This window comes from Stomoxys calcitrans, chromosome 5, assembly GCF_963082655.1.
Source record: "Stomoxys calcitrans chromosome 5, idStoCalc2.1, whole genome shotgun sequence".
Taxonomy (NCBI): Eukaryota; Metazoa; Arthropoda; class Insecta; order Diptera; family Muscidae; genus Stomoxys; species Stomoxys calcitrans.
This window is the reverse complement of record NC_081556.1, coordinates 39,791,390-39,809,121: the sequence shown is the minus strand read 5'-3', so window position 1 is coordinate 39,809,121 and position 17,732 is coordinate 39,791,390. Positions and strand designations below refer to the sequence as shown.

Sequence of the window (17,732 nt, the reverse complement as noted above, 5' to 3'; positions counted from 1 at the left end):
TGACAAAATTTGCTATAGAATTGAAATTTTGACAAAATTTCCTATAGAATTGAAATTTTGACAAAATTTCCTATAGAATTGAAATTTTGACAAAATTTCCTATAGAATTGAAATTTTGACAAAATTTCCTATAGAATTAAAATTTTGACAAAATTTCCTATAGAATTGAAATTTTGACAAAATTTCCTATAGAATTGAAATTTTGACAAAATTTCCTATAGAAATGAAATTTTGACAAAATTTCCTATAGAAATGAAATTTTGACAAAATTTCCTATAGAATTGAAATTTTGACAAAATTTCCTATAGAATTGAAATTTTAACAAAATTTCCTATAGAAATGAAATTTTGACAAAATATCCTATAGAAATGAAATTTTGACAAAATTTCCTATAGAAATGAAATTTTGACAAAATTTCCTATAGAAATGAAATTTTGACAAAATTTCCTATAGAATTGAAATTTTGACAAAATTTCCTATAGAAATAAAATTTTGACAAAATTTCCTATAGAAATAACAAAATTTCCTTTAGAAATGAAATTTTGACAAAATTTCCTAAAGAAATAAAATTTTGAGGAAATTTCCTAAAGAAATGAAATTTTGACAAAATTTCCTAAAGAAATGAAATTTTGACAAAATTTCCTATAGAATTGAAATTTTGACAAAATTTCCTATAGAATTGAAATTTTGACAAAATTTCCTATAGAAATGAAATTTTGACAAAATTTCCTATAGAAATGAAATTTTGACAAAATTTCCTATAGAAATGAAATTTTGACAAAATTTCCTATAGAAATGAAATTTTGACAAAATTTCCTATAGAAATGAAATTTTGACAAAATTTCCTATAGAAATGAAATTTTGACAAAATTTCCTATAGAATTGAAATTTTGACAAAATTTCCTATAGAATTGAAATTTTGACAAAATTTCCTATAGAAATGAAATTTTGACAAAATTTCCTATAGAAATGAAATTTTGACAAAATTTCCTATAGAAATGAAATTTTGACAAAATTTCCTATAGAAATGAAATTTTGACAAAATTTCCTATAGAAATGAAATTTTGACAAAATTTTCTATAGAAATGAAATTTTGACAAAATTTCCTATAGAAATGAAATTTTGACAAAATTTCCTATAGAAATGAAATTTTGACAAAATTTCCTAAAGAAATAAAATTTTGAGGAAATTTCCTAAAGAAATGAAATTTTGACAAAATTTCCTAAAGAAATGAAATTTTGACAAAATTTCCTATAGAATTGAAATTTTGACAAAATTTCCTATAGAATTGAAATTTTGACAAAATTTCCTATAGAAATGAAATTTTGACAAAATTTCCTATAGAAATGAAATTGTGCAAAATTTTTGATAGAAATGAAATTTTGACAAAATTTCCTATAGAAATTAAATTTTGACAAATTTCCTATAGAAATGAAATTTTGACAAAATTTCCTATAGAAATGAAATTTTGACAAAATTTCCTATAGAAATGAAATTTTGACAAAATTTCCTATAGAAATGAAATTTTGACAAAATTTCCTATAGAAATAACAAAATTTCCTTTAGAAATGAAATTTTGACAAAATTTCCCATAGAAATGAAATTTTGACAAAATTTCCTATAGAATTGAAATTTTGACAAAATTTCCTATAGAATTGAAATTGTGCAAAATTTTTGATAGAAATGAAATTTTGACAAAATTTCCTATAGAAATTAAATTTTGACAAATTTCCTATAGAAATGAAATTTTGACAAAATTTCCTATAGAAATGAAATTTTGACAAAATTTCCTCTGGAAATGAAATTTTGACAAAATTTCCTATAGAAATGAAATTTTGACAAAATTTCCTTTGGAAATGAAATTTTGACAAAATTTCCTATAGAAATGAATTTTGATAAAAATTTTCTAGAGAAATGTAATTTTGACAAAATTTCCTATAGAAAAGAAATTTTGGCAAAATTTTATATAGAAATGAAATTTTGACAAAATTTCTTATAGAAATGAAATTTAGACAAAATTTCCTATAGAAATGAAATTTTGACAAAATTTCCTATAGAAATGAAATTTTGACAAAATTTCCTATAGAAATGAAATTTTGACAAAATTTCCTATAGAAATTAAATTTTGACAAATTTCCTATAGAAATGAAATTTTGACAAAATTTCCTAAAGAAATGAAATTTTGACAAAATTTCCTATAGAAATGAAACTTTGACAAAAGTCCAAAATGGGACTCTAAGCCATATGGGACTCAAATTAAAGGTATTTGCGAGTAGAATACGAATCTGATAATCAAATGTGGGACCAAGTTCAGCTAGTTTCCTATAAAAATTAAATTTTGCGAATGAAATTTGGACAAAAAATATTAAAATATTTTATTATTATTCTTTAAAATATAAACAAAGAATAATTTTCTGACTTTAAATTTAGGGTTGTATTGATTTTCGGGTAGCCTTGGTAATTTCGTCAGGCAACCAATTTTTATTTTCCTAAAAAAATAAATCTTTTATTATTAAACTCTTAAAAAAGGCGTTTATTTCTGTTCTTACGCTAACTCTCCTTATGTGAGCAGATTTTCTATATTTTTTAGGGACCACAAACTTGAAAACAGGCCGCAGAACTGAGAAATAAACAATTTCAGCTACAGAAATAAAACTGAACCCCATAAAGAGGCCCAATATGCCACCGGTGTTAGCTGTGAATTATTAACAATAGATAGAGAGAGAGGGAGAGATAGAGAGGGAGAGTATGAGAAAAATAGAGAGAGTATGGGAGAGATAGTATGAGAGAGAGTATGAGAGAGAGAGATAGTATGAGAGAGAGTAAATGAAAGGGTGAGAAAGAAAGTAAGGAGGGAGAAAATCATTTGAGTTATAGTAATAGAGAAGAAGGAGGTTAGAAAACATTTCTATTCCCTAGCAGAATGCAGACAATTTTACTTGCAGCAATTTTTGCAAGAGTTGAAGGCTAGGGAGGGTTAGGGAGGTTTATATTTCTACACTTCATAACTCTCTCTCATAAATGACAGGATTCACTGAACAAGGTTAAGCCAAGCGATCAGTCGAAATAATTTTTTTTTTAGTTTTTGGCAGAACTTGGCATTGAGGATTTCAACTTGTTCTCTTTTTACATTCATTCTTTGTTTACGTTTTCTCCTATATGATGACATTTTCATAATCCCTAATGATGTTCATGGGGCCTATTCACTTTGTGTTTTCGCAAGTGACCTAAACTTCTGTAAGTGAATCCTGCTATATAGCCTTGTTTGAATCAGAATTTACCTCCCTCTCCTACAAACTGAAAATTGCCGCACGTATAACTGCCTACTGTGATCTGGGACAGTTTACTTACACAAAAATTCCGTTAATCCAATGTAGACATTTTTCAATTCCGAATGTATCACCGATTCTCGAAAATAAAAATGCAATACCGCAATATTGCTTAACTCCTCTCTGCTCATTGAGGCTAATAACGGACTTTGTATGGAATAATTACGTGAGGTTAGTGAAGATGAAAATGCATCTGGCATAAAGGTCAAATCAAAACAACTAGGCATGCATCGTGACAGACAATTACCCGTTAAAGCTCTAGAAAATCTCTGCTGGGCCCTTTCAACGCAAAAGGAACTTTTCATGGTACAAAATGTGGCATTACTATAAATGGGTGGCAGATGATAAGGTATGCAGCCACATTGTCGTATCAGATAGGCCGATTGACATTCGTTCTCGCAATGACGCTTCGAGTAGTATTTGTAATAGAGTAACGGTATTTCATTTAAAAACACACACTGACGCTGTTGACGTTTTATGCTTCGTATAGCCGTTGCGGATTCTGAACGAATAACGTCCATACGAAATCGTGTCTCCGATCGTAGAGGCACTGTAACACCGACTTCCTTGACCTGTGGCATATCGATGGGACTGCTGAGAGACAATTTGAAGCCAGGACCGCTGGTCGAAGAACAATAGTACTCATCAACTTCAGCATTTAAAAATATTGTTATGCCCATTGAAATGCCCGTTCCTGGGAAACAAGAGAAGTTTGAAAGCTTAGTTTATATGGTTTGTGTTTGAAAACTCTTACCCAATGTGCGATGAGGATAATATTTAGGTGGTAAATTAGACTGATAACCAGTTTCCGGACTCCAGGTGACAGGCTGGAACTCTGAGTTTCGAGGCAGGGCCTTGATAATATGATAGCTTCAAATATAGATGGAAGAGAAGAAAGGAAAGATAAGCTTCGTAATGTGAAATCTTTTCTTATGGGATTTTATAAGAAAATGGTTGCGAGGAAAAATTGCTAGATATGCTGCACAAGTCCAGTAATAGCTTATTGACAGGGACCTCCATTTAATAGCGAACTCCGAATGGTGTTGAGTGTCATAACTGCAACACACACAAAAGCCATCAACATTACTAAGCTAATAACGACCACCGAAAAATGTTTTAAATATTCTCACAAGAAAAAGAACTTTTGCTGTCATAGACAGATATGTCAACCACTCTGCCCTCTTGAAGAGAGTGTATTTTTATACCCACCGCCATTGGATGAGGGTATACTAATCTAGTCATTCTGTTTGTATCACCTCGAAATATTGATCTGCGACCCCATAAACTATTCTGGATCGTCTCGACATTCTGAACCGATATAGCCATGTCAGTCCGTCTGTCGAAATCACGATATCGGTCGCTAGCCGCTTGAAATTTTGCACAGATACTTCTTATTGGTCCATTTACAATCCCCAACCCATCGGTTAAGATTTCCAAATTTCAACCATATCGGATGAAACTTGAGGCTTCTAGGGGCTCAAGAATTCAAATCCAGGGATCGGTTTATATGGAGGCTATATCTGTTTATATACCTATTCGGATCATATTAAGCATGGATGTTGGAATTCGCAACTCAAGTCTTGGTTTAAAATTTCAGCCAAATCGGATGAAAATCTAGGTTTCTAAGGACCAAAGGTCGGAAAAGGTTTCCCTTTCCTTAAGGAAAGTTTTCCTTTATGTTAAGGAAAAGTATTGATTTTACTTGAGGCAACGATTTTCTTGCTTTATGGATATCCTTCTCTTGAGTAAAGAGTTCACTTTTCTAAAGCAAGGGTTTCCCTTTTCTGAAAAAAAGTTTTGCCTTCCCTAAGGAAATGGCTTAGGGAAGGCAAGGATTCCTTTTCCTTAGAGAAAGTTTCCATTCCTTTCTTTACAGAAATGTTTCTATTCCTTTAGGAAATGATTTCCTTTGCCTTAAAGAAAGAATTGTTTTATCTTGATTGAAAAGTTCCCATTCTTCAAGGAAATAGATTCTTATTTGAGAAAAAGGGATTTTTCCCGAAGAAAAGGTTTTCTCTTCCCCCAAGGAAAGTTTTCTATTTCGCTTTCCTTAGAAGAAGTGTTTTTTTTTTGAAACGGTTCCCTATAGGTTACTTTGTTTAGGAAATGAATTTCCAAATTCTAAGAAAATGATTCCCTTCCCCTAATCTTAGTGACCCCTTTCTTTAAGAAAATTTTTTCCTTTCCTTATGGAAAGTTTTTTTTTTTTTATTTTAGGGAAAGGGTTTCCTTTTCAAAGGAAAAGTGCAAATTTTCTTTAAGGCAGTGTTTTTTTTTTTTGCTTTAGGGAAAGGAAATCCTACTCCTGTGTAGATGTTCCCCTCCCTAAGGAAATTTGCCGCTTTCCTGAAAAAAAGTGTTCACTTCTATAAGGAAATTACTTAATTCACTTTAACGAAAGGATTCCCTTATCTGAAGAAAAGGTTTCCCTTCCCTTAAGTTAAATATCCTCTGTCCTTAAAGAGAAAGTTTCGCTCTCCTTAGAAGAAGTGTTCTTTTTCATTATAGTTCCTTCTTTTAGGCTTCTTTCTTTTAGGGAAGAAAGTTTTAGGCAAGGAACGTTCCCTTCTCTAATGAAAAGGTTTCGCTTTCGGGAAAAAGTGTTCCATTCTATAAGGAATTACTTCGTTCCTTTTAACGATTAATGGATTCCCTTATCTGAAGAAATGATTTCCCTTCCCTTAAGTAAAATATCCTCTTTCCCTAATGAGAAGGTTTCGCTCTGCTTAGGGGAAGTGTTACTTTTCGTTATTGTTCCCATCTTTTAGGCTTCGTTCTTTTAGGGAATGAGTTCTCTTACCCTAAGGAAAGGATTCCCTTCCCCAAAACTAAGCATTTCCTTCTTTAAGGAAGTTTTCCCTTAATTTAAGGGGTTTCCCTATTTTGAGTAAATAATTTCCTAATTCAAAGCAAAGGTTTCCCCTTCCTAAAGAGAAGTGTCCCTTAGAAAACGGCTTTGCTTCTCTTAAGGAAAGGATTCTTTTTCGTTAAGGGTTCCATTCCCTTAGCATAAGAGCTTCCTTCCTTTGGAAAAATGCTTCCGTTCCTTTAAAAAGAATTTCCTTTCCGTAAGGAAAAAGTTTCTTTCCTTCAAGGAAACGGTTCCTTATTTGAGAGGAAGAGTTTCCTTCCTACTAAGGGAAGTGTTCCCCTCGTGTAGGAAAAGTGTTTCAATTATTTGGAAAAAGTGTTCGTTTTTCTCAGGAAAATGATTCCCTTCTCTTAGGTATTTTTCAGCAAAGGAAATGAAGGTTCTCCCTTTTCCAAAAAATATTTCCCCTTCCTTTAGAGAAATAGTTTCATTCCCTACAAAAAGGGTTGAACTTTCCTAAATAAAAGGATTCTCTTTCCATAGGGAAAGGGTTCCATCCCTTAGCAAAAATGGTTCTCTTCCCTCAGGGAGGGGGTTTCTTTCCTTAAGTGAAATGGTGCCATTCCCTTATGAAATCGGATAGGATTCTTTTTCCTTAGGGAAAGGGTGGCATTCTCTCATGAAAGGATTCTCTTTTCAATGGGATAGGATTCCATTCCTTTACAAAAAGGGTTCTCTTTCCTTTAGTGAAATGGTGACATTCCCTCAATATATGGGAAAGGATTCCCTTTCCACTGGGATAGGATTCCATCCCTTTGCAAAAAGGGTTCTCTTTCCTTTAGTGAAATGGTTTCACTACCTCATGAAATGGGCTAGGATTCCCTTTCTTTAGGGAAAGGGAGGCATTCTCTCATGAAATGGGATAGGATTTCCACAGGGATAGGGTTTCATCCCTTAACAAAAAGGGTTTCCTTTCCTTGGGGAAAGGGTGGCATTCCCTCATGAAATGGGAAAGGAAACCCTTTCCACAGGGATAGGATTCCATTCCTTAGCAATGAGCGTTCACTTTCCTTTAGTGAAATGGTGCAATTCTCTCATGAAATGGGATAGGATCCCCTTTCCTTAGGGAAAGGGATGAAATGGGATAGGATTCCCTCTTCACATGGATAGGTTTCCACTCCTTAGCAAAAAGATTTATTTTTCCTTAGGGAGGAATCCCCTTTCCTTTAGGGAAATGGTGCTATTCCCTCATGAAATAGGTTAGGATTAGTACTCCATTTCCGCAAGGATAGGGTTTCATCCCTTAGTAAAAAGGGTTCTCTTACCTTCGGGAGGGGGTTCCTGTCCTTTAGGGAAATGGTGTCATTACCTCATCAAAATGCATAGGATTCCCTTTTCACTGGGATAGGATTCCCTTCCTTAGCAAAAAGAGTTCTCTTTCCTTTAGTGAAATGGTGCCATTCCCTCATGAAATGGAATAGGATTCCTTTTCCACAGGGATAGGGTTCCATCCCTTGGAAAAAAGGGTTCTCTTTCCTTACGGAGGGGGTTTCCTTCGTTTAGTGAAATGGTGCCATTCCCTCTTGAAATGGGAAAGGATTCCCTTTCCACAGGGATAGGGTTTCATCCCTTAGCAAAAAGGGTTCTCTTTCCTTAAGAGAATTGGAGACATTCCCTCATGAAATGGGATAGGATTCCCTTTCCTTAGGGAAGGGGTGTCATTCTCTCATGAAATGGGATAGGATTCCACAGGGATACGGTTCTATCCCTTAGCCAAAAGGGTTCTCTTTCTTTAGGGAGGGTTTCCTTTCCTTTAGTGAAATGATGCTATTCCCTCATGAAATGGAGCATAGGAATCCCTTTCCACAGGGATAGGGCTCCATCCCTTAGCAAAAATGGTTCTGTTAGTTTAGGGAGGGGTTCCTTTGCGTTAGTGAAATATTGCCATTCCCTCTGAAATAGGTTATTTTCCTTGAGGAATGGATTTATTTTCCTTCAGGCAAGAATTCCCTTCCCGTAAGAAAAAAAAATATACTTTTCTCCAAGGAATGAGTTAATTTTTGGAAAAAAACAGTCCCTTTCCCTTAGGAAAAGGCTTCTTCTTCTTCCTTAGGAAAAGTGATCTTATCTCGGGAAAGCTAATCTTTTGTAAGTAAAGAGTTCCCTTCTCTCTGATGTGTCCTTCCCTTGCGGAAAGAGTTTTCTTCTCTAAAGGAGAGGTTTGCCTTTCCTTGAAGAAAGAGTTTCCTTGTCCCAAGGAAATTGCTTCGTTTCCCTAAGGAAAATATTCCCTAGAAAGAGTTCATTTTCGTTAGAGTAATTTCCGGTCACCTTAGGAACTGGTTTCCTTCCTTTAGAGAAATGCTTCCATTACCTTATGCAAAGGGTTCCTTTTTCTTAAGGAAGGGAATTCTTTTCTTAAGGAAAAAGTTTCCATCCCTCAATGAAAGGTCTTCTTTTTGAAAATATGAAAACATTCACACTTGAAATACTTTGCGAAGGTTTATCTTTAAAATCCATTGAGCCCCAATTTGCAATAGCAAGACAATTTCCATATCTGAGGAAAGTTACTTAGGGAATGAGTTTCCTTTTCTTAGGTTAATAGCTTCCTTTCTCTGCTGAAAGAAAGTCATCTTTCCTTAAAGTGAGAAAACCTTTTCTCCCTTAAGGAAAAATGGAACTTAGATTGATAATGAGTTCTTGTTTCAGTCCCTTCTATGTTAACATCGTTTCTTACGGAAAAAACTCCCTTTTTCGTAGGCTTGGACTTCTGAAGTTTCTCAAGTTGAGTCACTGACTTACTTTCCTTTAAATAAAAATTCCGGTTCCAAAGTGTTGAAGGAGCAACATAGTCCCTCATCGGTTAGTACTTCACGGAATAGCTCACTGCAATTGTAGACAATTGAACCAATTTGGCATTGAAGTAGCATACGGGAACAAGGATGGGCATGCTGGGCAAGCAGAGGTTTTAAAACTTCAGTTAACATTTCTGGCTTTGTTAGCATATACCTTTTACCTGAGTTATAAAATCAGAGATTTGGATATCGTTGTTTTTGAACTCTTCTGAATTTTCAAAATCAGTAACGGTCATCGAGTCGGAGAAGCATAGATATCTTAGTATGGCATATTCCTTGGAGTCTCTTCGAAAGAAATTTTGAAACACATTACCATCGACTTGTTCAAATTTTAAATTTGCTCAATAGGTATGCTTACTTTGAGTAGTTTGCAACTCTAGAGTAAAGAGCCTGATTCATGTTGCACAATGTTATGGCTGGCATGGGTAAATTCACTATGGGTATTGGATGAGGACTTATGCCGATGAGAACTGGTGTACTGTCCCAGCGTGCATAGATGTTCGATATTAAATGGATCACAACCACGGAACAAGACAGCAAGGCGGCAAAGAAAAATAATCTGAAAAGAATTTCCAGCACTTATAGTAGGCAATACGATTGGTGGTTTAATTTAGAACCTACTTTTCCCAATTGGATAAAGAGCTATCTGCCAAATACTTGAATCCATGTAAAGTGGTCTCTTGCAGATACTTTTTAATGTTGCCCATACAGTAGATCTGTATGGCCTCAGTTCTTTTGGGCTTCTTGGGGGCTTGTGTTGGATATGCCATGTTCTCGCTTTCAAAAGGATTTACTAAGTAATCCCAACGATTCACTGATGACTGCCGGAGAACACTTCACATCGTTGGTGCTAAGCACCCAGATTTATATCAGGAATTGGACGTGAACACAAGCAACATCAGTTAATGGTTTTTTGATAATAACCTTTAAGTAATATTACATGAGTGTATTTAGCTGTAAATGACCAAAGATGACCTGACGGTGACCGGGGGATACACGGAAAAAAATTGGAATATTTTATTTATACAAATTTTCACAAATTGACAAAATTTGTTTTTTTATACCCTCCACCATAGGATGGGGGTATACTAAATTCGTCAATCTGTTTGTAACTACTCGAAATATTCGTCTGAGACCCCATAAAGTATATATATTCTTGATCGTCGTGACATTTTATGTCGATCTAGCCATGTCCGTCCGTCTGTCCGTCCGTCCGTCTGTCTGTCGAAAGCACGTTAACTTACGAAGGAGTAAAGCTAGCCGCTTGAAATTTTGCACAAATACTTCTAATTAGTGTAGGTCAGTTGGTATTGTAAATGGGCCATATCGGTCCATGTTTTGATATAGCTGCCATATAAACCGATCTTGGGTCTTGACTTCTTGAGCCTCTAGAGTGCGCAATTCTTATCCGATTGGAATGAAATTTTGCACGACGTGTTTTGGTATGATATCCAACAACTGTGCCAAGTATGGTTGAAATCGGTCCATAATATGATATAGCTGTCATATAAACCGATCTTGGGTCTTGACTTCTTGAGCCTCTAGAGGGCGCAATTGTTATCCGATTTGAATGAATTTTGGCACGACGTGTTTTCTTATGATATCCAAAAACTGTGCCAAGTATGACTTAAATCAGTCCATAACCTGATATAGCTGCCATATAAACCGATCTTGGGTCTTGACTTCTTGAGCCTCTAGAGTGTGCAATTCTTATCCGATTGGAATGAAATTTTGGCACGACGTGTTTTCTTATGATATCCAACAATTGTGCTAAGTATGGTTCAAATCGGTCCATAACCTGATATAGCTGCCATATAAACCGATTTTGGGTCTTGACTTCTTGAGCCTCTAGAGGGCGCAATTCTTATCCGATTTGAATGAATTTTTGCACGACGTGTTTTGTTATGATATCCAACAACTGTGCCAAGTATGGTTCAAATCGGTTCATAACCTGATATAGCTGTCATATAAACCGATCTTGGGTCTTGACTTCTTGAGCCTGTAGAGGTCGCAATTATTATCCGATTTGCCTGAAATTTTGTACGATGGATTCTCTCATGACCATCAACATACGTATATATTATGGTCTGAATCGATCTATAGCCCGATACAGCTCCCATATAAATCGATCTCTCTATTTTACTTCTTGAGCCCCCAAAGGGCGCAATTCTTATTCGTATTGGCTGACATTTTACACACAGGTCTCCAACATATAATTTAATTGTGGTCCAAACCGGACCATATTTTGATATCGCTCTAATAGCAGAGCAAATCTCTTCTTATATTCTGTTTTGCCTAAGAAGAGATGCCGGGAAAAGAACTCGACAAATGCTATCCATGGTGGAGGGTATATAAGATTCGGCCCGGCCGAACTTAGCACGCTTTTACTTGTTTTTAAATATTTTTTTCTTTGTCTGCCACATTGATTTCCCATTGGCAAAGGAAATTTTTCCTTACTACTGAGAATATTATCTAAGAGCCTTTGACAAATTTTTCTTAAAACAACAAAATATGTTCAGTAGTTCTTCATGGACAAGAAAAATCGTCGAATCATTTTAGAACTGACAAACTGATCCGATGAAAAGGAAGCTTTCGATGTGGTATTAAACTTTCTCCCTTTCGCTTTAGTCCATAAAACTTTTCACCAGAGCTCTCTTCTTGCCAGAGCTACAAATTGTTCTCCCAAAGTTGGAAAAATCTCCCTAGATCAGATATAATGGGGAAACTTTTCTCACGAAAAGAAAAATCTACTCCTTAAGGCAATGGTATAACTTTTGGATTGGCGTAGCTAGACGTTTTCCTGGGAGGTGCTACAGCCGGGACGGGCCGAACATTGGATACCTACCACCTTGGGTATATATAAACATGTAACCATAACAGACTTTCTCAAGATTTCGAAGTCTAGGTTAGGCAAAGAGGTAGCCGACGATGAGACCGTAACCTACTCCCAAGAAGCCCATTAATTCCAGATTTGGAAGACTAGTATAGGCAAAGATCCTAACATTGGAACATCAGGCAGTGCAGGGACGGTAGACTCAATACAGCCTAACGAACAGGGACCCGATGATGGAACCATTACCGACTTTCTCAAGTTTCGGAACACTAGGATTTGCAAAGATCCTAATATTATAACATCAGGCAGTACAGTAAAGGGAAAGTTCATGGAGCCTAAAGAAAAGGGAGCAGACGATGAGATCACCGCCCATTCCCAAGAAGCCCATCTAATGGAGGACTAATGATTGAGGTCATCCAGATAAACCTCCACCGGAGCGACACAGCTACTCACCCTCTGATGGAGAAAATCAGCAAGGGCAAGATTCATATTGCCTTAATTCAGTAGCCATGGACGATCCGGAACAAAGTTTGTGGACTGAACCATATCAACTACCAAATATTCTATGCTAACATGGGAACTCGGGCGAGGACCTGCGTTATGTGTCATAAAAATTTCAATTTTTTATTTTCCCCAGAGTTGTCAACGTTGGATGCTGGCATCACTTTATCTGCCTTTCGACTTTCCGACACCGCCAACTACGTCGAAGCAGCAACGGTTGGTAAGGAAAGCAAAACAGACAGGAATTGAGGTACTAATAGGGTGAGATGCGAATTCTGCGTGGGGTAGTACCAACATTAATAAGCGGGGCCAAGCCATGGCGGAATTCTTGAATTCTAACGACCTTATAACACTTAATTGGTAACACCACTACCTTTGTTAACAGGATTAGGAAGGAGGTTTTAGATGTGACAATATGTTCGCAAAAAAGCGTTTCCATGGACCATCCTGACCTTCCCTGACCATCGCTTTGCTGGTTTAGAATAAGACGGCCAGCGCCAAATCAGTTTCGCCGTCCTACCGACCGTTTTGGTGTTCACACAGGGCGACAAACGCCCATGGCCTTAAATCAGACTGCGTCGATATGAAAGGTTTCGGTTTAACCAAGTTTATTGATGGCAGTTCTCGGGTCTTCATTGCCTAATCGTTTGCATTTTCATTCCCCCTTACTCCGTTATGGCCCGGCACCCAAACGATGCAGATTGTGCTACCCTCAGAGAAGGCGTTAATCTTCTTCTTACACTGCTAGACTGTTCGTGACCTTACCGTTCTGGTTGTTATTGCCCTTATGGCAATTTTACTGTCGGTAAAGATGTTCACACTCGTTAGCACTACATCTCGCGTTAGCACCACCTCATGCATTTCGTGATCGCCCGGATCTCCGCCTACAGGACCGTACTATGGTCAGGCAATCTAAAACAGATCTCAGTCTTTGAGTTCTCAATATAGACCCCCAGGCCCACTCTGTCATCTAGCTTTGATCCATCCGTGTAACATGATCTTTCAAATGGCAATACTAGGGCTCCGTCACTCCAAGGCTGTGCCGCTGGCAGCAGTGTTTCGCTCTCGACCTCAAGTGTCGTCTCAGGTAGCCGATCGGAAACCTTTCCCTTTCTTGCAGATTTCCAAACGTCGCCTCGATTATACCATTCTCTCATTGCCTAAAGGCTCATAGCTGCAATGGCTGCCTCACACTTTATCTTTAATTTATCAATGGATCGGATATCTAGTATAGTCTCCCGAGCCCTAGTGGGCGTGGACCTAATCGCTCTGCCTATGCCAAGACAACAAGTTCTCTGAACCTGTTGTATGGTCTTTATGTTGTACTTTTTCTCCATAGCAGTCCATCAAACTACTGAGGCGTAAGTAAGTATCGGTCTAATCACGCTCCTGGGGAGTTAGTGGATTATGCCCGATTTCAGACCTCATTTCGAGCCTACTGCCCGTCTACGTAGTGCCCAACATCTGTGAGTCTTCTTAGTATGCTCCTGAATGTGACACTTTCAATTCAGTTTCCTATCCGATATCACACCTAAGTATTTGACCTTGTCAGATATCGAAATGGTTTTGTTGAGGAAACGTGGTGCTACAAATTGGCCCACCTTCATCTTCCCCGTGAACAGGCATATTTCAGTCTTCTCTGGGTTGAAATTGAGACCTTTGGGTCTCGCCCAGTCATATGCCATATGCACGACCTTTTCGGCCCTTCTGCAAAGCTGGTTCGGATCCTTACCCCTAAGAAGTATTATAACATAGTCTGCTATGCAGACAGTTTCAAATCCCTTCTCAGTCAGCATCCGTAATAGGTCACTTATGGTGTCCACCCATAGGCGATAAATTGCCCCCTATGGCTTGCCTTGTGCCACTTTCTCCCTTATATTTATGTCATCGGACACACAATTTTTCCACCTGTTCCTTAGCATATGGTTTATCCAGTCTCTAGGGACCGGGTCCACCCGATACTGGTCTAAGGATTGGATCAGTGTGTCGGTCCACACATTGTTAAAAGCCCCCTCGATGTCAATGCATACCGCCAGTGTGTACGTTTTGGCATCGAAGGATTTTTCTATTTTATGCACAACCTCTTGCAGGGCAGTCTCCACCGACCTTCACATAGGCATGCTGTTTGATTTGAGTAGTTCACTGGATGTCCTACTCTTTATCATGGTGTCTACAATTCGTTCCATGGTTTCGAGTAGAAAGTAGGTAAAGCTCATAGGTCTGTAGGCCTTTGGTGTCGTACAACTTAACTTGCTTTGCCGGGATTAGGCAGAGATTACACCCTTGTCTACTGCCACGCTTTCGGAGTATATGCAAGTGCTACGCACGCTGTGTAAATAGTGGCCAGATGGGGCGCCAGATAGTCCGCATCCTGCTGTAGTAACTTCGGAAATATTCCATCAGATCCCGGTGACTTAAATGGTTTGAAGCTCCTCAGGGATTCCTTCATCATAAATTTTGCAATTGCAAGCCTTCGATCAAATTCCATTATTCCAAGATTCCGGTGTCCCGTGAGTCCTGCCGTATCCTGCGAAAATGGGTTTTCAACAAAAACCTCAACAAGTCTCCCGTTGTCTATGCCCTCACTCCCATGTCGTCTACTAACGCTTCAATTTGGACATGGGTTTAAGGATAATAAAAAAACCAATAAAAGCGTTCCATGTTTGGCCGGGCCGGATCATATATACCCTCCACCATGGTTCGCACTTGTCGAGTTCTTTTCCCGGTATCTCTTTTTAGGCAAACAAGGGATAAAAGATAGGAATTGATATGATTGGAGCTATAATATCAAGTTATGGTCCGGTTCGGACCATAATTGAACTGAAAATTGGAGACCATAGGAGCAGTCATCCATTGTAGCGCAGAGGTTAGAATGTCCGCCTATGACGCTGAACGCCTGGGTTCGAATCCTGGCGAGACCATCAGAAAAAAATTTTCACCGGTGGTTTTTCCCCTCCTAATGCTAGCGACATTTGTGAGGTACTATGCCATGTAAAACTTCTCTCCAAAGAGGTGTCGCACTGCGGCACGCCGTTCGGACTCGGCTTTAAAAAGGAGGTCCCTTATCATTGAGCTTAAACTTGAATCGGACTGCACTCATTGATATGTGAGAAGTTTGCCCCTGTTACTTAGTGGAATGTTCAAGGGCAAAATTTGCAATTTGCATAGGAGCAGTCATTGTGCAAAATGTCAGCCAATTCAAATAAGAATTCCGTTCTTTAGGGTCTCAAGAAGTAAAATAGGGAGATCGGTTTATACGAGAGCTGTATCAGGCTATAGACCGATTGAGACCATAATTGGCACGTATGTTGAACGTCATGAGAGAAGCCGTTTCTGCCAAATCGGATGATAATTGCGCCCTCTAGAGGCTCAAGAAGTCATGATCCCAGATTGGCTCATATGTTAGCTATATCAGGTTATGGTCCGATTTCAACCACACTTTGCACAGTTATTGGAAATCATAAAAAAACACCTCATGCTAAATTTCAGCCAAATTGGATAAGAATCGCTCCCTCTAGTGGCTCAAGAAGTCAAGATCCAAGATAGGTTTATATAGCAGCTATATCAGGTTATGTACCGATTTAAGCCATACTTATCACAGAAGTCGGAAGCCACAACAGAACACCTCATGCAAAATCTCAGCCAAATCGGATGATAATTGCGCCCTCTAGAGGCTCAAGAAGTCAAGATCCCAGATCGGTTTATATGGCAGCTATATCAGTTTATGAACCAATTTCAAATATATTCGGCACAGTTGTTGGAACTCATAACAAAACACCTCATGAAAAATTTCAGCCAGATCGGATAGGAATTGCGCCCTCTAGAGGCTAAAGAAGTCTAATCGGGAGATAGGTTTATATGGCAGCTATATCAGGTTATGAACTGATTTAGACTACACTTGGCACAGTTGTTGGGAGTCATACCAGAACACTTCATGCAAAATTTCAGCCAAATCGGATGATAATTGCGCCCTCTAGAGGCTCAAGAAGTCAAGATCCCAGATCGGTTTATATGGCAGCTATATCAGGTCATGAACCTATTTAAAATAAAATATATAAAGTCATAACAAAACACACCGTGCAAAATTTCAGCCAGATCGGATAGGAATTGCGCCCTCTAGAGGCTCAAGAAGTCTAATCCGGAGATCGGCTTATATGACAGCTATATCAGCTTATGGACCGATTTCAACCACACTTGGTACAGTTGTTGGAAATCGTAAAAAAAACACTTCAGGCAAATCGGATAAGAATTGCGCCCTTTAGTGGTTCAAAAAGTCAAGATCTCAGATCGGTTTATATGGCAGCTATATCAGGTTATGAACCGATTTCAACCATACTTAGCACAGTTGTTAAAAGTCATAACTAAACACATCGTGCAAAATTTCAGTCAAATGGGATTGGAATTGCGCCCTCTAGTGGCTCAAGAAGTCAAGATCAGGTTATGAACTGATTTAGACTACACTTGATACAGTTGTTGGGATTCATACCAGAACACTTCATGCAAAATTTCAGCCAAATCTGATAATAATTGCGCCCTCTAGAGGTTGGAGAAGTCAAGACACAAGATCGGCAGCTATATGAAAACATGGACCGATTTGGCCTATTTACAATCCCAACTGACCTACACTAATAAATAGTATTTGTTGCAAATTTTAAGCGCCTAGCTTTAGTCCTTCGAAAGTTAGCGTGTTTCGACAGACAGACGGACGGACGGACATGGCTAGATCGACTTAAAACGTCATGACGATCAAGAATATCTATACTTTATTTGGTCTCAGACGAATATTTCGAGGTGTTACAAACGGAATGACTAGGTTCGTATTCCCCCTCCTATGGTGGAGAGTATAATAAAAAAATGTTTCATTAACCAATTTTCTCATTGTGTACTTACACACACACACATACAAAGACTTCACCAAATGCAATTATATTATGTGTGAGTGTGTTTGGCACATTTATAGTTTAGGGTTATTCGTACATTTTATTTTTTGCTCGTAATTAAGTTTTCTCTCTCTCTCTCTCTGCGTTAGGGACGTTACTTCTTAAAGTCCATCCAGGGGGCACTTAGGTCCACCTCGCCATGTCATTGCACGACGCCTCTCAATTTAAGTAAAGTACATAAATAATGGACTATAAGTATGTTACTACCGTATGGTCCTTTTTCTGACTAATGTGTGTGTGTGTGAGTGTGTGAGGTTCAAAGGTAATTAAATTGAAAAGATTGAGCTTTTTTTTCCTGTTCATTCTTGCCTTGAAATTACATTTTTATGATGTCTTTTCTGCTTCGGAAGTTTTATGTGCCACAACTCCACAGCACACTGCCGAAGGGGATCTCCATCTTTGGGCTTCTTCATTTGCTTATGTTTTTGCTTTTTGTTTTTTTTTGGGGGGGGGGGGGGGGCA

The 17,732-nt window shown here is 37.8% G+C and overlaps 1 protein-coding gene across 1 annotated transcript; it reads right to left on the bottom strand.

Moving 5' to 3' along the window:
• Positions 1 to 2,350: 2,350 nt before the first annotated feature.
• Positions 2,351 to 9,710, bottom strand: LOC106080911 (pickpocket protein 28). The gene is made up of 8 exons (XM_059370095.1): positions 9,618 to 9,710; positions 9,355 to 9,555; positions 9,158 to 9,281; positions 8,944 to 9,092; positions 4,084 to 4,199; positions 3,352 to 4,023; positions 2,550 to 2,695; positions 2,351 to 2,489 (listed from the first exon to the last, which is right to left on the bottom strand). The coding sequence occupies exons 1-8, from the start codon at positions 9,701 to 9,703 to the stop codon at positions 2,427 to 2,429; spliced, it is 1,557 nt and encodes a 518-aa protein (XP_059226078.1). The 5' UTR covers positions 9,704 to 9,710; the 3' UTR covers positions 2,351 to 2,426.
• Between the last annotated feature and the right edge of the window lie 8,022 nt (positions 9,711 to 17,732).

Bases quoted from the DNA above. Each gene is read 5' to 3' on its own strand.
- LOC106080911 (XM_059370095.1), bottom strand. From the start codon at position 9,703: ATGGGCAACATTAAAAAGTATCTGCAAGAGACCACTTTACATGGATTC. The intron at 9,556-9,617 runs GTAGGTTCTAAA...AATTCTTTTCAG, and splicing joins TCTTTATCCAATTGGGAAAA to ATTATTTTTCTTTGCCGCCT. The intron at 2,490-2,549 runs GTAAGAACAGAA...TTATTTTTTTAG, and splicing joins CTCACATAAGGAGAGTTAGC to GAAAATAAAAATTGGTTGCC.